The sequence below is a fragment of the Phocoena sinus genome, chromosome 7, assembly GCF_008692025.1.
Source record: "Phocoena sinus isolate mPhoSin1 chromosome 7, mPhoSin1.pri, whole genome shotgun sequence".
NCBI classification, from domain to species: Eukaryota; Metazoa; Chordata; class Mammalia; order Artiodactyla; family Phocoenidae; genus Phocoena; species Phocoena sinus.
The window spans coordinates 110,228,504-110,251,647 of NC_045769.1; the positions used below are offsets into that span (position 1 = coordinate 110,228,504).

A 23,144-nucleotide genomic window follows, 5' to 3' on the forward strand; every position below is an offset into this window, starting at 1 on the left:
GGTCCTTTATTGTAAGCAGGAACAAGGTGGTTAGTTTATTGAAAACAAATGTTAAGGCAAGGAATCAAAATACATTTCTGAAACAATTTAAAACAATAAAAAAGTGTATTTATTTACCAGCTTTTTTTCATGTTTTTGAATGAAGGACAAGGCCTTTGGTTCATCTGTTTGAGATCTGAGCTATCATTTCGTTAGAAACCATACTGATAATGCATTGTTTATACATTCTCTTTTATCTGAGTACAGAATCCTAGATTTTATAATCTCCCTCTCAAGTCTTACCCACACCCAATTCAACACCAGTTGTTTTTTAGCGTTTCACTTTTTTTTTCTAGTCATTCAGTTTGTTTTTGTTTCCTTCCTTCCTTGCACTTATTTTAACTTAATATAATTTTATTATGGTAACATTGATTTGTAACATTATATAAGTTTCACGTGTACAACATTATATTTCTACTTCTGTATCCCCTACAGCTTGCCCACCACCAAAAATTTAGTTTCCATTCATCACTGTACAGTTGATCCTGTTTACTCATTTCCCCGCCCCCAGTATCCACTACTTTGTTACATGTTTGTTTTTGTTTGGTTTGGTTTGTTCATTTATTTTGTTTGTTTATTACTTTTTTATATTCCATGTGTAAGTGAAATCCTATGGTATTTGTCCTTCTCCGTCTGACTTATTTCACTAGCATAATACCCTCAAGGTCCATCCGTGTTGTCACAGATGGCAAGATTTCGTCTTCTTTTTATGACTGAGAAGTGTTCTATTGTGTGTATGTGTGTTTGTGTGTGTGTATGTATATCTCACATCTTCTTTATCCATTCATCTGTTGATGGACACTTGGGTTGTTTCTGTATCTTGCCTATTGTAAACAATGCCATGATGAACATAGGAGTGCATATAATTTTTTGGATTAGTGTTTTCACGTTCTTTGGATAAATAATCAGAAGTGGAATTACTGGATCATATTCTATTCTTAATTTTTTTTGAGGAATCTCCATACTGTTTTCCATAGTGGCTGTACCAATTTACATTCCAACAGTGCAAGGGGATTCTCTTTTCTCCACATACTTACCAACAGTTGTTATTGCCTGTGTTTTTGATAATAGTCATTTTGGCAAGTGTGAGGTGATATCTCATGTGGTTTTGATTTGCATTTCCAAGATGAGTAGTGATGTTGAACACCTTTCATGTGCCTGTTGGCCAGCTGTATGTCTTCTTTGGAAAAATGTCTATTCAGGTCCTCTGCCCATTTTTTAATCAGGTTTTTTTTGTTGTTGTTGTTCTTGAGCTGTATGAGATCTTTATATATTTTGCACATTAACCTCTTATTGGATATGTTATTTGCAGATATATTCTCTCATTGAGTAGGTTGTCTTTTCATTTTATTGATGGTTTTCTTTGCTGTGCAGAAGCTTTTTTCATTTGATATAATTACATTTGTTTATTTATGCTTTTGTTTTCCTTGCCTGAGGAGACATATCTAGAAAGATATTGCTGAGATGGATGTCAGAGAGGATACTGCCTTTTTTTTCCTTAGACTTCTATGGTTTCAGGTCTTACATTAAAGTTTTTAATTCATTTTGAGTTAATTTTTGTGTATGGTGTGAGCTAGTGGTCTAGTTTCATTTTTTTTTTTGCATGTGGCTGTCCGGTTTTCCCAACTCCATTTATTGAAGAGATATCATTTCTCCATTGTATGTTCTTTGCTCCTTTGTCATAAATTGTCCATATATGTTTGATTTTATTTCTAGGCTCTCATTCTGTTCCATTGATCTATGTATCTGTTTTCCTGCCAATACCATTGCTGTTTGTATTAGTATGGCTTTGTAATATAGTTTGAAGTCAGGAAATGTGATGCCTCCAGCTTTGTTCTTTTTCTCAGGATTGTTTTGGTTATTCAGGATCTTTTCTGTTTCTGTATAAATTTCAGAATTTTTGTTCTATTTCTGTGAAAAATGTCCTTGGGATTTTGATAGGGATTACATTGAATCTGTAATATAAATTGTCGTAGGTAATATGGACATTTTATTTATTTATTTTTGGCTGCACCATGCAGGATGTGGGATCCCTGACCAGGGATTGAATCTGCACCCCTTGCAGTGGGAGTGTGGAGTCTTAGCCAGGGAAATACCTTTTTTGTTGTTGTGTGTGTGTGGTTTTTTTTTAAATTGGCTTTATTTATTTTTTTCTTGGCCGTGAGGCATGGCTTGCAGGATCTTTGTTCCCCAACCAGTGATTGAACCAGGGCCCACAGCAATGAAAGTGCAGAGTGCTAACCATTGGACTGCCAGGGAAGTCCCTTAATATGGACGTTTTAACAATGTTAAATTTTCCAGTCCATGAGCATGAAATATCTTTCCATTTATTTGTGTCTTCTTTGGTTTCTTTCAACTGTCTTACGGGTTTCAGGGTACATCTTTCACCTCCCTGGTTAAATTTATTGTGATTATAAATGGGATTGTTTTCTTAATTTCTCTTTCTGCCTAGCGTATAGAAATGCAACAGATTTTTGTATGTTGATTTTATATCTTGCAACTTTATTGTATTTGTTTATTACTTCCAGTAATTTTTTGGTGGAGTCTTAGGGTTTTCTGCACATAAAATCATGTCATCTGCAAATAGTAACAGTTTTACTTCTTCTTTCCAATTTGGGCATGTTTTATTTCTTTTTCTTACCTCATTGCTCTGGCTAGGACTTTCAATATTGTGTTGAAAATGAGTGGCGAGAGTGGGCATCCTTGTCTTGTTCCTGATCTTAGAGTGATAGCTTTCAGTTTTTCACCATTGAGTATGATGTTAGCTGTGGATTTGTTGTATGTGGACTTTATTACGTTGAGGTATGTCCCTTCTATACCCACTTCACTGAGAGTTTATATCATAAATGGGTGTTGAATCTTCTCAAATGGTTTTTCTGCATCTATTGAGATGATCATGTGGTTTATATCATTCATTTTGTTAATGTGGTGTATCACATTGATTGATGTGGGGATGTTGAATCATCCTTTCATCCCTAGAATACATTTCACAAAATTTTATTTGTTTTTGGCTGTGTTGGGTCGTTGTTGCTGTGTGCGGGCTTTCTCTAGTTGTGGCGAGCAGGGGCTACTCTTCATTGCGGTGCGTGGGCTTCTCATTGCGGTGGCTTCTCTTGTTGTGGATCACGGGCTCCAGGCGTGCAGGCTTCAGTAGTTGTGGCATGCAGGCTTAGTAGTTGTGGTTCATGGGCTCTAGAGCGTGGGCTCAATAGTTGTGGTGAACAGGCTTAGTTGCTCTGCAGCATGTGGGATCTTCCCGGACCAGGGCTCCAACTCGTGTCCCCTACAATGGCAGGCGAATTCTTTCTTTTTTTTTTTTTTTTTTTTTTTGATGTGGACCATTTTTAAAGTCTTTATTGAATTTGTTACAGTATTGCTTCTGTTTTGGTTTTTTGGCTGCGAGGCATGTGGAATCTTAGCTCCCCGACCAGGGATCGAACCCGCACCCCCTGTATTGGAAGGCGAAGTCTTAACCACTGGACTGCCAGGGCAGTCCTGGCAGGCTGATTCTTAACCACTGTGCCACCAGGGAAGTCCCTGTATGATCCTTTTGATGTATTGTTGAATTCAGTTTGCTAATATTTTGTTGTGGATTTTTGCATCTGTGTTCATCAGAGATATTGGCCTGTAATTTTCTTTTTTGTGTGTTGTCTTTGTTTGGTTTTGTTATTAGGGTAACTCTGGCCACATAAAATATGTTCTGTTTGCTTCAGTTTTTTGGAAGAGTTTGAGAAGGACTGGTGTTACTTCCTCTTTAAATGTTTTGTAGCACTCACTAAGGAAACCATGTGGTCCTAGGCTTTTCTTTGTTGGGAGGATATTCATTACTGATTCAGACTCCTTACTTACTATTGGTCTGTCCAGATTTTCTATTTCTTCATGATTCAGTCTTGGTAGGTTTTATGTTTGTAGGAATTTATCTATTTCTTCTAGGTTATCCTGGAAGATATGTATTATGTATATATAATATACATCTTTTAAAAAAATTTATTAGAGTTTTTAAAAAAATAAATTTATTTATTTATTTATTTTTGGCTGCATTGGGTCTTTGTTGCTGCCCACGGGCTTTCTCTAGTTGCGGTGAGCAGGGGCTATTCTTCTTCGCAGTGTGCGGGCTTCTCATTGTGGTGGCTTCTCTTGCTGCAGAGCAAAGGCTCTACGCATGCGGACTTCAGTCGTTGCGGCACACGGGCTCAGTAGTTGTGGCTCACGGGCTCTAGAGCGCAGGCTCAGTAGTTGTGCACACGGGCTTAGTTGCTCCACGGCATGTGGGATCCTCCTCTACCAGGGCTTGAGCCCATATCTCCTGCATCGGCAGGCGGATTCTTAACCACTGCGCCACCAGGCAAGTCCCCGTAATATACATCTTAATCCTCTATCTGTATCTTGTCCCTCCCCCCTTCACTCTCCCCACTGGTAACCACTAATTTGTTCTCTATATCTGTGAGTCCGTTTTTTGTTGTTGTTGTTATATTCACTAGTTTGCTGTATTTTATAGATTCCACATGTAAATGAGATCGTAAAGGATTTGCCTTTCTCTGTCAGACTTATTTCACTTGGCATAATGCCCTCCAAGTCCATCCGTGTTGTTGCAAATGGCAAAATTTCATTCTTTTTTATGGCTGAGTAGGAGTCCGTTGTGTATGTAAACTGCATATTCTTTATCCATTCGTCTCTTGATGGACACTTAGGTTGCTTCCATATCTTTGTTTTTTATATTTTTTAACATCTTTATTGGAGTATAATTGCTTTGCAGTGTTGTGTTAATTTCTGCTGTACATATACATATATCCCCATATACCCTCCCTCTTGCGCCTCCCTCCCACCATCCGATCTGTCCCACCTCTCTAGGTGGTCACAAAGCACCGAGCTGATCTCCCGGTGCTATGCAGCTGCTTCCCACTAGCTATCTGTTTTACATTTGGTAGTGTATATATGTCAGTGTTACTCTTTCACTTCGTCCCAGCTTACCCTTCCCCCTCCCCATGTCCTCAAGTCCATTCTCTACCTCTGTGTCTTTATTCCTGTCCTAGGTTCCATATATATGTGTTAGCATACGGTATTTGTTTTTCTCTTTCTGATGTACTTCACTGTATGACAGACTCTGGGTCCATCCACCTCACTACAAATAACTCAATTTCATTTCTTTTTATGACTGACTGATATTCCATTGTATATATGTGCCACATGTTCTTTATCCATTCATCTGTTGATGGACACTTAGGTTGCTTCCATGTCCTGGCTGTTGTAAATAGTGCTACAGTGAACATTGTGGTACATGTCTCTTTTTGAATTATGGTTTTCTGCTTCCATATCTTTAATTCCCCTATTAACATTGTATAGTTGTCTTTTTCTCCCTAGAGATCTGTTAGTATTCGTTTCATATATTTAGGTGTTCTGATGTTGGGTGCATATATATTTAGAATTGTTAAATCTTCTCAATGAATTGACCCCATTGTCATTATATAATGACCTTTTTATCTCTTGTTACAGTTTTTGGCTTAAACTCTGTTTTGTCTGATAGAAATATAGCTACCCCTCCTCTCTTCTGGTTTCCACTTATGTAAGTGTATCTCTTTCTATCCCTTCACTTTGAGTCTGTGTCCTTAAAGCTGCAAGGAATTGTAGGCTCATATAGTTGGGTCTTATTTTTTAATCCATCCAGCCGTTCTGTGCCTTTTGGTTGGAGAATTTAATACAGGAACATTTAGAGTAGTTATTGATAGATAAGGGACATAGCAATGCCATTTTATTAGTTATCTGAGGCTGATTTATATTTCCCTTGTTCCTTTTTTCCTCTCTTGCTGCCTCCCTTTGTGAACTGATGATTTTCCATAATGGTATGCTTTGGTTCCCTTCTCTTCATCTTTTGTGAATCTACTGTAGATTTTTGTTTTGTGGTTACTATGAGTCTTACGTAAAATATTTTATAGATAAAACAATCTCTTTTATGTTGATGACTTAACTTTGATCAAATATAAAAACTACCCTTTTATTCCCACCCCTTTTTTGTTTTGGACATCACAGCTTAACTCTTTATATTGTGTATTCAATAACAAATTGTATCTATAGTTACTTTTAGTACTCTTGTCTTTTTTTTTTTGCTTTTCATCAGCATATTCTTTATATTGAAAAACAGCAAGATGGAGTTTTCTGCATGAACAGCATCATCATTAGAGGGGAATTCAGGCAACTGTCATCCATCCCGCATTCCCTTTGAGCATGGAGGGCATTGCTACAAAATTCATAGTTGAGGGCCCTCTCTTGCTTCATTGAATACTCTTGTCTTTTAACCTTTATAGAGTTAAGTGGTTAATACACCATCATATTTACAGTGTTAGGGTATTCTGAATTTGACTATATACTTACCTTTATTAGTGTGTTGTATGTTTTCATGTTACTAATTAATGTCCTTTCATTTCAGCTTGAAGGACTCCTTTCAGCATTTCTTGTAAGGCAGGTTTGGTGATGATGAACTCTCTTAGCTTTTGTTTGTCTGGGAATGTCTTTATTTCTCCTCCATTTCTAAACGATAACTTTGCCAGGTAGAGTAGTTGGCATTTTTTCTTTTAGCAGTCAGAATGTATCATCCCACTCACTCCTTGCCTGCAACTTTTTTACTGAGACGTCCACTGTTAGCCTTCCCTGGTAAGTTACAAGCTGCTTCTTCTCTTGCTGCTCTTAAGAGTGTCTGTTTTTGACTTTTGATAGTTTTATTATAATGTGTCTTGGAGAGGTTCTCTTTGAATTTATTTTCTTTGGTGACCTATGATCTTCAGGAACTTGGATATCCAAATCTCTCTCCAGATTTGGGAAGTTCTTATCCATTATTTCTTTAAATAAGCTTTCTGCCCCCTTCTCTATCTCATCTTCTCTGGAACTCCAGTAATTTGAAAATTATCCATATACCATTTCTTTAATTCTTCGGTTGCTGTTGTTGTTATTGTTGTCCCCTGACTGGATAATTGCAAAGTTCCTGTCTTCTAACTTGTAGATTATTTTCTTTTGCTTGATTTCACTCTGATGTTAATGCTATACCATTTTAAAAATTTCATTCATTATATTCTTCAGCTCCAGAATTTCTGTTTGGTTCTTTTTTATGCCCTCTCTCTTTGTTAAAATTCTGATTTCTTGTTAAAAAAAAGAAAAATTCTGATTTTGTTTGTGTATTGTTTTCTTGATTTTGTTGAATTGTCCTTCTGTGTCTTCTTGTAGCTCACCAAGTCTCCCAAAAACAGCTATTTTGAATTCTGCATTGGGTAAATTGCAGATCTCCATGTCTTCGGGATTGGTTACTGGAAGATTATTGCGATCCTTAGGTGATGTTATGCTTTCTTGATTTTTCATGTTCCTTGCAATTTTAAGTTGCTCCCAGAAGTGACTGGCAGCAGTCACTTCTACCAGTCTTTACTCTCTGCTTTGGGAGAGAAATACCTTCCATTTCAGGAAGGTTGGAATTTTGAGGCTTTCTCAGAATGTCTGTGGGTACACCCGCTCCATGCTGTTGTTCCCTCTTGTGCAGAATTCTGAACTTGTTTATTTAACTCCTCTTGATTCTACATTGCCCCCAGGCTGGGTGCTGACAGGCCACCTCCTTTTTGTTTTCCCCAAAGTGGCACTAAAGCTCAAGTCTTTTGTCTCTTTCTGGCCTACTGATGTGGATTGGCTTTCTGTACGTCCTCACTATCCATCTGGCAGAGCTCACTCTTGCTGCCCTTGTCAGGATTGTGCACTGGGAGCCAGCCACAGGGTGTGGGTATATGGTGGTAAGGTGTGTGCAGAGCACTGCGGGGTGCCCATGAGCCATCTGGGGGCATCTGTGGATGAGGTGTCCTGGGTGTCTCATAGGTGGGCTTGTTGATGCCGTAAGTAGGATCTGCCTTCCTTAAATGCCCTATGAGTGCACTGTCTGCTGCTCTCCCAGCCTCTTCCCCCGTGGTGATGCCACTCACAAATCAGTATTCTGGATGGAGCGGGAGAGAAATTAGCCTCTTTGGCAGCATTCCACATAGCTGGGGAGGTTGAGTGCTCAGCCATTGCTCTTATGTCCCTTGTAGGAGAAATCGTAGGCTCAGAAGATCTCTTGTGGCCCTAAGCTGTACTGCCTTGGGAGAGGGGTGATGTGAGTAAAGTCAGACTGTTCTCTTACCCTCTCCAGTGTGTCCAAATTCATATTTTTTTGCTCCAGTGGTGTCCTGGAACTTCTTGCTGGAAACCTGGACTTCACAGAGGCTGTCTTGTCTATGGGTGATTGATTAAGATAGTTTTTCCCAGGGGTTCCCTGGAGCCAGCTCATGTATCAGTGCAGAGCCCACAGCCAGGGTCAAAGTCCGTCTGCCTGCTACCTGCTGCCACACTTCTCCCGGGCCACTTGGCACATGGTGCTGAATTCCAAAGCTCCCACAAAGACCCTTTTGTCTGTGGGTAGATGCCAAGTTGTTGTTTTTCTGTGGGGGAGACACTAATGAGGGAAGTCTTATTCAGCCATGATACTGACATCACTCCTGCCTCAGTGTTAAATCTCCTTGTTTTAAGGTTTGGAGTTGAAGCTGGTCATGAGAGCTACTCAGTTTAGACTGAACATGTTTCCATTATTGTATTACAACCTTCTGTTCAGTCACTTACCTTTTCTTGTTGTTTAAATAAAATAATATTGATATGGGCACGTAGTGATTTTTCACATTTCCACAAACAGCCTGAGTAGTACTCTGTAGAAAAAGAAAAGGTGAAATAAAAGGAAAGAAGGGCCACTTCGGGAATCTTTGAGAAAATTAATGGAATTTTCTTATATTTCACTTTTGGAAGATGTTTAACTCTGGTTTTCTATCATCCTATTGAAGAAAAAGTACATGTTGCCTTTTTTATTGTGGATGATTGCTATATCAAAAGGATTTGCTTGAAAAACATTGACTGTAGTGGACGAATTGGGGAAAAGCGTATTTTTACACGTTGTCTTTTATGCATTGAAATCTTGATTTTGCTGAAGAATCAAGTGGGAGTATCACAGACCTAACTCCTCAATAGTTTTCCCAGATTTTCCTCATCTCTACTGGTTAGAGGCCCTTCCCATATGAACAGATCGTAATTACCTAGCTATTTAAGTAGGCATATACTCTCAAGAGAAGGATGTTGTGAGATTCCCAGAGGTCCTAAGAATCTAATGATCAATAAGATTTTTTAAGTTGCAGGAGCTGTACCCCTCATATGAAAAAGCCCAAAAAAACCAGATTTTTTAAAAAAGGAGGAATGACCGCATTTTTTAAAAAAAATTAATTTATTTTTGGCTGCGTTTGGTCTTTGTTGCCGTGCACAGGCTTTCTCTAGTTGCAGTGAGTGGGGGCTACTCTTCGTTGCCGTGCGCGGGCTTCTCATTGCGGTGGCTTCTATTGTTGTGGAGCACGGGCTCTAGGCACATGGACTTCAGTAGTTGTGGCACACGGGCTCAGTAGTTGTGGCTCACAAGTTCTAGAGTGCAGGCTCAGTAGTTGTGGCGCATGGGCTTAGTTGCTCCACGACATGTGGGATCTTCCCGGACCAGGGATCGAACCTGTGTCCCCTGCATTGGCAGGCAGATTCTTATCCACTGCGCCACCAGGGAAGCCCGAGTGCAGTTTTTTTTTTAAAGGAGGAATGAGTGCAGTTAGCAAATGTTATTACACTTAGGAATATCTGTACCTTTTGTGTAGATCTGAAGCGGTGTTATCTTCTATGCCTGGTATTTGAAAGAAGTAATCATTTCTAAAACTGTGTAGTACAATTACAGTAGATCTTTTGAACTGAAGAGAATATAGTCTGATAGGTGCATATTTATATGTTTCAAAGCCAAAGTAAGAAAAGTTCTAACTTATTCATGCAAACATTTTACATTTGGCATATTAACTCTGAGTCTTTATTAATCTCAGTTATCATTTATGAATGGCTCATTCGTGACTTTGTAGTCAGTGTTTCAAAATTATGTGTAATTAACATTTTTAGTGATCAGTTGGTAGAAATTCTCATGTGTAATTTTTAAGCGTGACTCTGATAATTGGCTTGCATTCTGTTAAGTTTTAGTCTGATAATCTATTTGCAAGTTGCAAAAATGGAAAGTTTATAGTCAAAACATCTCCCTCCCACTCTTGCCTTTTACTCAGTTGCCACGTTCAGAGAAAACCAGTGTTACTTCTTATAGTCACTGAGAGTTATAATGTGGATTTTGTTTTGTTTTCCTGGGAGATTGATCTTCAAAGCTCAAAGTATATTTAAATTGAGTTTTTATAAACTTCTTTGAGATAGGTGAGATGTCAAAGAACAGAATTAATGTAACAGTTTTGGGAGTGTACATTTTAAAAGTTTTAACCATGATATACAGAGATGGCAGAAATCAACCTGAAGGCCTTTCTCATTGTGCCACGTTAGTCCATCAGATAAGTCTGTACTATCAGTTATCACTGTGGCTAGATCTGAAACTAAGCTGATGACTGGTATTAGTTACCGAATTGAGGTACTTTTCTATTTGTGCTATCTAAAATGGTTATATATTTTAAAATTCTGCTATTTTCAGAAGATAGCAGTTACAAGATGTTTAACAAGAATGCTTTAAGGAGCATTTTTATATCTTGGGTAATAATATAGTTTTTACTCTAAAATCTTAGTCTTGGGTCTGTGGTTGATATCTGGGGGAATGTACCTATGTCGATTGTTGGAAAAGTCTCAGATATGTTTGTTCGCCTGGTACTTCCCTGCCAAATTTGTCCTGGAGAAGGCAAAAGATTGAGCTTAGTACATTATAGAACAAGTTTTGAGCACTGTTTTCCCACCAGCCTTGTTTTGTTTTCTGTAGGTGTAACTTCTTGTTTAGTGATATGGACCCTTTTAAATTTAGAATTGGGTGTAAATATTTCATCTCAAGTTATCTGCCCAGGAGCACTAATAATTTATGAAAGTCTATAGTTGTGCTGCCCATTCTAGTAGCCTCTGGCCACATGAGCTTTTAAAGTGGAAGTTAATTAATTTCATGTGCTCAGTAGCTACACGAGGTTAGTGGTTACTGCATTGGACAGTGAAGATAGAATATCTCCATCATTGCACAAAAGTCTGTTGTATAGTTTGGGCTGTAGTATATGTAATTCAGGTCTGGTACCCTGGGCTGCTTAAAATTACCCTCATCCCCATCTTCAACCACTTCCTGATTTATAAGGTTTTGTGGTTTTATTAAAACTCAGTAATTTTTTTTCTTTTTTTTTTTTTGCGGTACGCGGGCCTCTCACTGCTGTGGCCTCTCCTGTTGCGGAGCACAGGCTCTGGACGCGCAGGCTCAGCGGCCATGGCTCACGGGCCCAGCCGTTCCGCGGCATGTGGGATCTTCCCGGACCGGGGCACGAACCCGTGTCCCCTGCATCGGCAGGCGGACTCTCAACCACTGCGCCACCAGGGAAGCCCCAGTTCTTTATACATTTTTAAAAGAATTTTTCTTTAGTTATTTCTTGGTTTCCATATTTCTGTTGTTGTTTCTTTTCTTGTTAGAACATGTATGTGTGAAAAATATGCTTTGTTCCATTTGTCTCAGGAAGGACAAAAATATGCTGTTTGTGGTCCCATGTGTTTCAGGAAGCAAGAGGCTACTATGAGCAGACTGGAGTTGGTCCACTGCCTGTTGTCCTGTTCAATGGAATGCCCTTTGAAAAGGAGCAACTGGACCCTGATGAGTTGGAAACCATCACAATGCACAAAATCCTGGAGACTACAACCTTCTTTCAAAGAGCAGTGTACTTGGTAAGTACTGTTTCAAGGCTGATTTAGAAAGAGAATGGTTTGCTTACATTTTTGTAGTCCTGTAGTAGGCAATAAAGTTTTCTATACACCACTCATAATTGATTTGCAGACTCCCAGCAGGTTCTGCTGTAGTGAAAATATCCCTGAGACTTTCTGTACGTTTTTTTTTTTTTTTTTTTTTTTTTTGTGGTACATGGGCCTCTCACTGTTGTGGCCTCTCCCGTTGCGGAGCACGGGCTCCGGACGCGCAGGCTCAGCGGCCATGGTTCATGGACCCAGCCGCTCCGCGGCACGTGGGATCTTCCCGGACCGGGGCATAAAACCGTGTCCCCTGCATCGGCAGGCGGACTCTCAACCACGGCGCCACCAGGGAAGCCCCCTGTACATTGTTTTTGAAATAACTAATTTTATTGGCTTCAAGCTTAAATTTTATTTTAAAAATTCTTAAGAATTTAGCCATTCTAAGAGATATTTGTTCTACTTGTAAGGAATTTTGACTCAGAAAAGTTCAGATATTTTATATATATATAGTTATCGTTGAGATATAACTTACCTGCCATAAAACTCAGCCTTTTAAGGTGGACTATGCAGTGGGTTTTAGTATTTACACAGAATTATGCAACTGTCACCACTGTCTAATTTCAGAGCATTATCCTCACCCCTAAAATAAACCTGACACCCAGCAGCAATCACTCTCCATTTTCCCCTACCCCACCCCCTGGCACCCATGAATCTGTTTTCAGTCTCTATGGATTTGCCTGTTTGGGACATTTTATAAAAAGGGATTCATATAATATATGGTCTTTTGTGACTGATTTCTCTGACTTAGCATAATCTTTTCAAGGTTTATCCGTGTTGGAGCATGTGTCAGTACTTCATTCCTTTTTTATGGCCAAATAATAGTTCCTCCAGTGGATATACCACAGTTTGTTTATCCATTCATATTTAGGTTATTGCCACTTTTTTGGCTACTATGAATAATGCTGCTGCTATAAGCAATCATGTAAAAGTTTTAATGTAGACATATGTTCTCAGTTGTCTTGGGTATACACTTAGGAGTGGAATTGCCTTCTAATGTAGTTATTCTGTTTTTAATAGTAACTCAATTTTTAACAGAACTGCCAGACTGTTTTCCAAAGCACCTGCACCTTTATACATTCCTCTCAGCAATGTATGCAGGTTCCATTTTCTCTAAATTCTAGCCAGTTGTTGGTATTGTCTGTCTCTTCGATTATAGCCTAGTGGGTGTGAAGTGGTATCTCATTGTGGTTTTGATTTGCATTACTCAACCATGAATGATGTTGAGCATTGTTTCCTATGCTTATTGACCATTTATTTCTCTTTGGAGAAGTGTCTGTTCAAATTATTTGCCTGTGTTTAATTGGGTTATATGTTTTATTACTGTTGAGTTATAAGAGTTCTTTGTATATTCTGGACATGAATTCCATATTATTTATGATTTTCAAATATTTTCTCTCATTTTCTGGTTTCTCTTTTTACTTTCTTGGTAGTGTCTTTTAAAGCACAAATGTTTTAAATTTTGATTAAGTTCAATTTACTTGTTGTTGTTGCTTATATTATTTGTATCATATGTAAGAAACTCTTGCTTAATCATGAAGATTTCTGTGTTTTCTTCTGAGTATTTTATAGTTTTTTCTCTTAACATTTAGTTCTTGGATCCATCTTCAGTTAATTTTTGTATATGGAGTGAGGTAGGATTCCAGCTCTTTTTCCCTGTTCAGTTTGAGACGTGCACCTTGGGTATCTTTTTGAATATTCAGTTGCCCCAGCACCATTTATTGAAAAGAGTAGTCTTTCCCCATTAAACTGTCACGGTACCGTTGTCAACAATAAATTGCCCACTAATGTATAGGTTTATTTTTGGACTGTCTCTTGTTTTCCATTAACCTATATACCTTTTTCTATGTAAGTACCTCACAGTCTTGATTATTGTCATAATCAAGTGTGAGTTTTCCAACTTTGAGCTTTTCTTTTTTAAGAATGTTTGGCTCTTCTGTGAATATTAAATACATAAACATATATGAATATGAAATATATAAATGTACAGTGAAGCAGTCATTATGATAGCAAAGAATTAGAAATAATTTAAATATCCAACAGTGTGATGGGGCACAATGTAGCTATTAAAATATGTTAACTAAGAATATCTAAAGATATGTTTATATAACATGTCGCCAAGTTCTGGCAAGTGGATTATAAAGTAGTGTGGCCAGGCTGATCCTGTTACTGTGTATATATGAATGTGTCTGGGTAGGTGTATTCATATGTAAGTATGTCTGTATGTGTATATGTGTATGTCTTTGTGTGTGTTAGGCTGGAAATAAATACCTCAAATGAGAAGCTTTTTCATGAACAGCATGGCGAGATTATGGATGATTGTTTTTCTTTGGGCTCTTCTGTATTATGTTTTCATCAATGAATATGTATTATATTGCTAATATGAAATAAAAAAGTTTTTAAAAAAGCACTAGCCTGTTTACCACCTCACAGGTGGGAAACTGCGCAAGCACAGAGAAAAACAATTGATTTAAAGTTTGAAGATTAAAATGAATATTTTTAAAAAGTCAGATTTGAGTTCAAAGAGTGAGCTACAGACAAGATAATTACGTGCCCTTGCGGTTTCAAAACTCATTGTGTAGTTTTAAATAAACATCACAAATTTTAACTCACTATTTGCTAAGATGAATGTTTTTAGAAAGGAACTCTTCTGATTCCAAATCACGTTGATTTAAATGAACACCTCCGCTTTTTAGTCTGCTCTTTACACCGGGCTCTTCTCTGTGGTCAGACAGCCCCATCTGCCATTTTGCATCAGCTCAGCTTACAGACAGTTGTCTATAAAATTTGTGAAATCCCTAGTGAAATTTGACTAACTGAAACCTTGATTAATCAGACATGTGGGGCTTTGTTCTTTAGGAGAAAGATCAAGGAAAAAGAAAATAAAATATTAGGGGCTTAAAACCAACAAAAAGCCCCTAAAGCTTAGCTTTGCATGTGTGCTTTGTACTTGTTCCACTTGCAGACAAATCGTAAAAATACAAGCAAAAAGAAACCCAAAAAAGCAAATAAAATTAACATAGCCCACAGTCTCTTAGATTTAGCCACCATTTGTGATTCTGTACACGTTACCAGTCTTCAATGCATACACAGAACGCATGCACATGCACACAAGCATGTACGTACATACGTACATACTCATACATCTGGTAATAAGGTGATGGCTGGGGATGCTTCCTTCCTCGTGGAAGTTTGTAACTGGAATATTAATATTTGCAGTGTGTTGACAACCTTTAGTTTGTGGAGGTGGAGACATCATTTCTCCTTTGGAGCAGACTTCTAATGTTTTTAGAAAAAGTCCCAGTCTGGGCTCTTTAGTTACAAAAATATAAAGGACTTAGCTAGGATACTGAGAGAGAATGTCAAGCTCACCATAAATATGACCGTGGCTGTGTAGTGTGACATGGCTACTAATGAAAGCAAGGCTATTCTTTAGCCTGACTATGCCCTTAATGTAATGGAGAAATGATTTTTGTCTAAATGAAAGTTTGGGTTGGACTGTTGGTGTTCCTTTAAAAAAAAAAAGGTTTGGCTCTTCTGTGTCCCTTTCAATTCCATAAGAATCTTAAGATCAGCTTGTCAGTTTCTGCAAAAAAGGGGCCATTGGGATTTTGATAGGAATTGTGTTGAATCTGTTGATCAATTTGGGGGATATTGACATCTTAATAATATTGAATCTTCTAACCCATGAACACAGGATGTTTTTCCATTTATTTAGGTCTCGTTACTTTCTTTTAATGATGTTTTATCTTTTTCAGTGAAGAAGTCTTACACTTCTTTTGTTAAATTTATTCCTTAGTATTTTACATTTTACTCTTTTTGATGCTGTTGTAAATGTAGTTGTTTCCTTAATTTAGTTTTTGGATAGTTCATTGATAGTGAATAGAAATGCAGTTGATTTTTATATATTGATCTTATATGCTATAACCATGTTGACATTGTTTATTAGCTCTAAGAGTTTTTTTGTGGATTCTTTAACATTTTCTGTATAGAAAATACTGTCATCTTTCAGATGACAAGGGCATGTCTAGGTGTGGAACTCGTGAGTTTTTCTTATAGTACTTTACATTTCTTTCTTATTTGTTTTTTACAAGAAACTACAGTATTTCCACTCCCTTAGTTTTCCACTTTTCAAGACATCAAAACATGACTCACTATACAGATGTTTCAGGAGCCCAAACCAATGTATAGGCAAAGAAAATCTCAGGACGCTTGAGGATTCTCAGTAGATTGAGAGGGAGATCAAGGTCTGGTACCCTTATAAGTGATGATTATTAAGACAGAGCTAAATGGAAAGACTGAAATGATTTGTCAGTTTTGATCAGTGTATTTAATTATTAAAAAATTCCCATGATTATTAAATCATCATAAAAAATAATATTAAAAATTTCCCTCTGTATATAGCCATTCATCTACCCACCTTCCCATAATAGGTAATTGCTGTTTTAAGTTTCCTCTGAATTCTTCCAAAGCATTTTTTTTTTTTTTATAAATTTATTTATTCATTTATTTATTTTTGGCTGTGTTGGGTCTTCGTTTCTGTGCGAGGGCTTTCTCTAGTTGTGGCAAGCGGGGGCCACTCTTCATCGCGGTGTGCGGGCCTCTCACTGTCGCGGCCTCTCTTGCTGCGGAGCACAGGCTCCAGACGCTCAGAGCTCAGTATTTGTAGCTCACGGGCCCAGCTGCTCCGTGGCACGTGGGATCTTCCCAGACCAGGGCTTGAACCCGTGTCCCCTGCATTGGCAGGCAGACTCTCAACCACTGCGCCACCAGGGAAGCCCCCAAAGCATTTTTGTATCTGTATGCTAACAATGAATATTTACTCCTTCCCAACCTTTATTTAAAAGTGGTAGCAAATTACATAACTATTCTATACCTTGGCTTTTTTCACTTAACAAAATGCATGTTATGAGTCTTTCTAATTCAGTGCATAGAGTATTCTCAGTTTTTGAAGACAGCTGTGTAGTATTCCATCACACAAGTGGGTCTCAATAAGAAGGAACAGTTTTACCCCGCTTGGCGGCACATTTGTCAACGTCCGGAGACATTTTTGGTTGTCATAATTGAGGGAAGGGAGGGGTGCTACTGGCATCTAGTGGGCAGGAATCAGAGATGCTGCTAAACCTCTTAAATGCTCAGGTCAGTCCCTCCCCCTTCCAAAGAAGCAGGACAGCACCTCCCTTTCCAAAGAGTTATCTAGTCCAAAATGTCAATAGTGCTGAGATTGAAAAACATACGTTATATGGATATACCCTCATTACATTTCTTAGATATGTATGTAAATTAACATTTTCCATCAAATCTGGGAATACCTTTTATTTCTTCTGACAGTCTTTTGGCCTATAATGACTTCTGATACCACACTACTCAGAGTTAGGCCACAGTCCTAACAGATTAAGGACATAGTTCTCCTCAAGGCTGTCTTCACTTCAGACACCAGCCCCAAGTTCAGAGATCCTCAGGCCACTGTTACTTACGATCGACTGGCTACAAATGCAGGCATTCCCTCAGTTTTGATAATTTGCTAGAATGGCTTGCAGAGCTCAGGACAGTGCTATCTTTACAATTAGCATTGTTATAGTCATAGAATATGTATCAGAACCAGCCAAAGAGTAAGGTGCACACAGCAAAGCTTGGGAAGGTTCCAGATGTGAGAATTCTGTGTCTTCTCCCTATGAAGTCAGGATATATTATCCTCCCAGCTCACTGATGTGTGATAACATGTGGCGTGTTGCCAACCAGGGAACTTCAGCCAAGTTTTGGTGTCCAGAGTTTTTATTGGGGCTTCATTTCATAGGCACTATATATATGTACATATATATATGTATATTTTTAAAGTTTCTGGCTGCGTTGGGTGTTCGTTGCTGTGCGCGTGCTTTCTCTAGTTGCAGTGAGCAGGGGCTACTCTTTGTTGCGTTGCGCGGGCTTCTCATTGCGGTGGCTTCTCTCGTTGCGGAGCATAGGCTCTAGGTGCGCAGGCTTCAGTAGTTGCAGCATGTGGGCTCAGTAGTTGTGGCTTGCAGGCTCTAGAGCGCAGGCTCAGTAGTTGTGGCGCACGGGCTTAGTTGTTCCGCGGCACTTGGGATCTTCCTGGGCCAGGGCTCAAACCCATGTCCCCTGAATTGGCAGGTGGATTCTTTTTTTTTTTCTTGGCTGCGTTGGGTCTTTGTTGCTGCACACAGGCTTTCTCTAGTTGTGGCGAATGGGGGCTACTCTTTGTTGCGGTGCATGGTCTTCTCATTTCAGTGGCTTCTCTTGTTGCGGAACACGGGCTCTAGGTGAGTGGGCTTCAGTAGTTGTGGCACACGAGCTCAGTAGTTGTGGTTCACAGGCTCTAGAGCCCAGGCTCAGTAGTTGTGGTGCACGGGCTTAGTTGCTCCCCGTCATGTGGGATCTTCCCGGACCAGGGATCTAACCCATGTTCCCTGCATTGGCAGGCGGATTCTTAACCACTGAGCCATCAGGGACATCCCTGCATAGCCACTATTGATTGAATCATTGACCATGTGACTAAACTCAGTCTCTAGCCCCCCGTCCTGTTTCTGGAGGTCTTGCCGCTCAAAACACCAATCCTCTAAACACATGATTTGTCTTTCTGGCCTAGGCAGCCTGCATTCTGAGTCATCTTGTTAGCATAAACTACCTGAGGGCCCACCACCACAAATCACCCTTTTAGTATAAACTGTCAGGTGTGGTCTGAGGGGCCCTGCATAAATAACAAAGACACCACTCCTATCATTCAGGAAATTTCAGGATTAAGAGGTTACCTCCCTGGAACCAGGGAGCTAGCCAAATTCTTTATTACACACTGTCCTTTCTTTCCCTCTCCTCCTTTTTTTTTTTTTTTTGAGGTACGCAGGCCTCTCACTGCTGTGGCCTCTCCCCTTGTGGAGCACAGGCTCCGGACGCGCAGGCTCAGCGGCCATGGCTCACGGGCCCAGCCGCTCCGCGGCATGTGGGGATGTTCCCGGACCGGGGCACGAACCCGTGTGCCCTGCATTGGCAGGCGGACTCTCAACCACTGCACCACCAGGGAAGCCCCCTCTCCTCCTTCTTGATGTATACATATATTGATACTGTTTACTGTCCCACAGGTTTCTTTTTTTCTGTTCCTTACACTGTATAATCTCATTTGTTGTATCTTAAAGTTCACTGATTCTTTTTACTGTCAGCTGAAATATTCTGCTGAGTCCTTCTAGTGAATATTTCATTTCAGTTATTATATTTTTTAACTCCAGCTTTTCTATTTGGTTCTTTTCCATAACTTTTCTTTTTATTGATATTGTCTATTTGGTGAGACACGAGTCTCAAACTTACCTTTAGTTTGCTAGATAGAATTTCCTTTAGTTCTTTGAATATATTTAAATAGCTGATTTTAAAACTTTCTGTATTAATGCTTGGACTCTCTCGGTAACAGTATGTACTAACTGCTGCTTTTCCTGATTATGGGTCACACTTTTGTTTCTTTGCATGTCTTTAAAATTTGTTGATAACTGGACGTTTTAATTAATGTAACGTGACACCTTCATAAATCAGAGTCTTTGCCCTACCAGGGTTTGTTGTTGCAACTGTTGTTTGTTTAGTGAGTTTACTGTGTTGATTCTTCAAAGTCTGTATTCTTCATCGCATGTAGCCTCTTAAGTCTCTGTTTGTTAGCTTATTGGCCGACTAATGAATAAACAGAGATTTTCTCAAATGCATGAATCCAAGAAAGTCTCCCAGTTTTTCCCAAGTGTGCCTGTGTACATGCTGGAGTGTGACTTCGGCCCTCAGCCAGGCGGTTTACAACTCTGCCTTAGCCTCTTCAACTCTTGCTTGCTCGAGTGTCAAGGTTAGTTAGGGCCAAGAGTTTAGGGCCTTCAAAGATCTTTCCTGGGCGTGTACACACCCCTGGCCACCATGCACGTGGCCTTTTAGATTCCAAGGAACGTGAGGACTTTTCAAAATCCCTCATAGACATCTCACTCCCTAGCTTTTTCTTCTGTTCCTTTTAGCCAGCTTTATGTTAACCCAACTGCTGTCACCACTCAAACAACGGAGACATTAAACAGTTACTCCTGATTGTTTTTGACAAACACCTCCAGGAAAAAGGTACTTGGCACCAAGTAATGTCTGATTCCGCTCAAATAAAGAGAATGCTAGACTTTCCTAGTCTGCTGGTTTTCACCTTTATTGCAGGGCTGTTGGTTTTCAAGGCTCCTGCATAGCTGGGGACAAGTAGATAGTAATAGGGCAAGTTAAACGTCATAAAGGTAACTTTTCCTACTGCGATTCCAGTATTCTACTTTCTGTGTCTATGCGTTTGCCTATTCCAGGTATTTCATGTAAGTGGCATCATGCAGTGTTTGTCACTTTTGTGTTTTGCTTATTTTAAGGTTCATACATGTTGCAGCATGTATCACAATTTCCTTCCTGTTAAGATTAAATGATGTATATACCACATTTGGTTTATTCATTCAAATGCTGATGGACATTTGGGTTGTTTCCCCCTTTTGGCTATTGTGAACATTTAGTTCAATTCTACAGTTGTACAATTATCTGCAAGTCCTTGCTTTCAATTCTTTTTGATATATACCTGGAAGTGGAATTGCTGGATCATACAGTAATTTTGTGTTTAACATTTTGAGGAACCACCGAACTGTTTTCCATAGCACGTCCTCACCAAGCCCTCTTAGTTTCTGTCATTTTGATTATAGCCATTCTGGTTGGTGTGAAGTGGTATCCCATTATGGTTTTGATTTGCATTTCCCTAAGGACTAATGAGACTGAACATCTTTTCAGGTGCTTATTAGCGATTTGTATATCTTCTTTGGAGAAATGTCTGCTTGGGTCCTTTGCCCATTTTCAAAATGGGTTTTTTTTTAAATTGATGTTGAAGTGTAGGAGTTCTTTATATATTTTGGATATTCATCCCTTATCAGACATATGATTTGCAAACATTTTCTTCCATTCTGTCAGTTCTCTTTTCACTTTCTTGATGGTGTCCTTTGATTCACGAAAGTTTCTACAAGTAACGTCCAACATTAGAGGATGAAATAAATGTTACTGTTCATTTGTAAAAAGGAATATTATGCAGCATTCTAAAAGTATTGAATAGAGTTGTTATGTTCAGAAATGCAGAGCTAAGGTATATTCAACTGGAAAGGTAGGCTGAAAAATGCACATATACCTATGTATAAATCAATATGGGACTTCCCTGGCGGTCCAGTGGATAAGACTCTGAGCTTCCACTGCAGGGGGCGTGGGTTCGATCCTTGGTCAGGGAACTAAGATCCCGCATGCTGCATGGCGTGGCCAAATAATTAAAAAAAAAAAAAATCAATATACATGGAGACCACAGAAATATTTTTCTAGAGATTGGAATGAGGGGAAGAATTTTCATTTTTACTTTATACAATTTATATATACAAAGTTTAGTATTTTCTAAATATGTGTAGAAACACAAATAACTTTTGTCATAATATTTTAAATATTAATTTTAAAGTATTAAAATTAGTTTTTGATGAAGTCCTATTTACCTCTTTTTTCTTTGTGTTGCCTGTGATTTTGGTGTCATATCATAAAAATCATAGTCAAATTCAGTGTCATGAAGATTTTCCCTAATGTCTTCTTCTAAAAGTTTCATGGTTTAGCTCTTATGTTGATGTCTTTGATATATTTTGAGTTAGTTTTTGTGTGTGCTGTGAGGTAATGGTCTCACTTTATTCTTTTGCATGTGGATGTCCAGTTTTCCCAGCATCATTTGTTAAAAAAAAAAAAACAAAAAACCAGTATTTTTGAAAGAAGCTCTTTCTTGTGCTGACTGTTAATGCATTTAGACACACACACAAAAATATTGGCCGAATTCGGTTGCATGTCTCCTCATGAATAAGAATAGGTCCCAGTAGTTTCGTTAAGGAATTTGTTCTTCATGGAGCTTCAGGAATGAAACATGAAATGAATGGGTTTGGCTAGATAAGAATTTAAATATTATGACAAAAGTTATATGTGCTTCCACACATATTTAGAAAATACTAAATTTGGGAAATAATTATATAACGTAAAAATGAAAGTTCTTACCCTCATTCCTAGAGAAATATTTCTGTATGTCTCTGTATATTGATTTATATATATGTATAAGTGCATTTTTCAGCTTTTTAGCTTACTTTTCTAATTGAATGTATCTTAGCACTGCATTTCTGGACATAACTCTGTCTTAAAACTTTTAGATTGCTGCTATTCCTTTTTAAGAATGAATAATCATTTATTTTATCCCTTAATGTTGGACGTTGCTTGTAGATGTACACTTTTGTAAATAATGGTCAGTGAATCTTCTAATATGTATATCTTTGTACTTTGTAATTTTTTGAGAAATACCAATTATTGGAACTGTATCAGAGGGTAATAATGTACATTTAAAATTTTGCACTAAATTCACTGTATATAAAAGCATATGATATAGTGTGAGATTCAAAATGTGTATAGAGGTATAAATGAAGAGAAACTGTCACTTATTCGTTCCTGTTCCCCTGCCATTCATCTTTTCTTTCTGGAAGCAACCACTGTGTGTGCGTGTGTATGTGTGTGTAGGTGAGCTGCATTAGAAGGTATGTACATGTAAAATTTTGATAGATTTGCCAGATTGCCTCCTTGAGTTAGGCTTTTTATTGGAATCAGTTCAGGTTTGTAATAGAGACCAAAGTTTTATACATGAGCTTACATCTATAGCAAGTCATCGATTACCTTTGTAAGTCTTTTGAATTATGCGGTTGGCACATACGCTCATTATTGGCTTATAGTTTGAGAATTTGTGAGTTACTGCTCTTGAGATAAGTAGCCACAGAAGATGCCTGAGTGGAATTTTTAAGACTTGATTGTGTATATTTGATTCACATCTATTCCCCCTGAAAATCATGTTGAAATATGTTTTGTATGAAATATATTAAGTGTGAAAAGCTTGCAAGTTTCCACAGCCGTTTACATTAGATCACCCTCATGCAGTACAAGTTATTTCTATAATATGAGAAATATAAAGGGAAGAATTAATGATTCTTTAATTAATTCTTTAGTTAATGATTTCTTCTCCCCCAGTGTAATTGTGACTCTGGAAATGTAGGATTACTTGAGATTGAAATGCCTGAGATTGAAAAAGGCTTGGGGTGATTTTTTTTTTTTTTTTAAGTATATTAACGCCTGAGAGAATTAATTTGGCTTTCTTCTTTAGAGAGAAGCTAACTGAGTAGATCTCAGGATGGATTTTTGCTTGTATTAACTCTTCAACTAATTTCTAGAGC

At 38.4% G+C, this 23,144-nt stretch overlaps 1 protein-coding gene across 3 annotated transcripts in view; it reads left to right on the plus strand.

Annotated features, from left to right (window-relative positions):
* The window catches only part of UGGT1 (UDP-glucose glycoprotein glucosyltransferase 1), a 109,366-nt gene that overhangs the window by 41,479 nt on the left and 44,743 nt on the right, over nucleotides 1-23,144 (plus strand). For all 3 annotated transcript variants that reach the window (XM_032636762.1, XM_032636763.1, XM_032636764.1), the window contains exon 18: nucleotides 11,629-11,793. In XM_032636762.1, coding sequence (XP_032492653.1) covers nucleotides 11,629-11,793 — 165 coding nt within the window. The remainder of the gene's footprint in view (nucleotides 1-11,628; nucleotides 11,794-23,144) is intronic.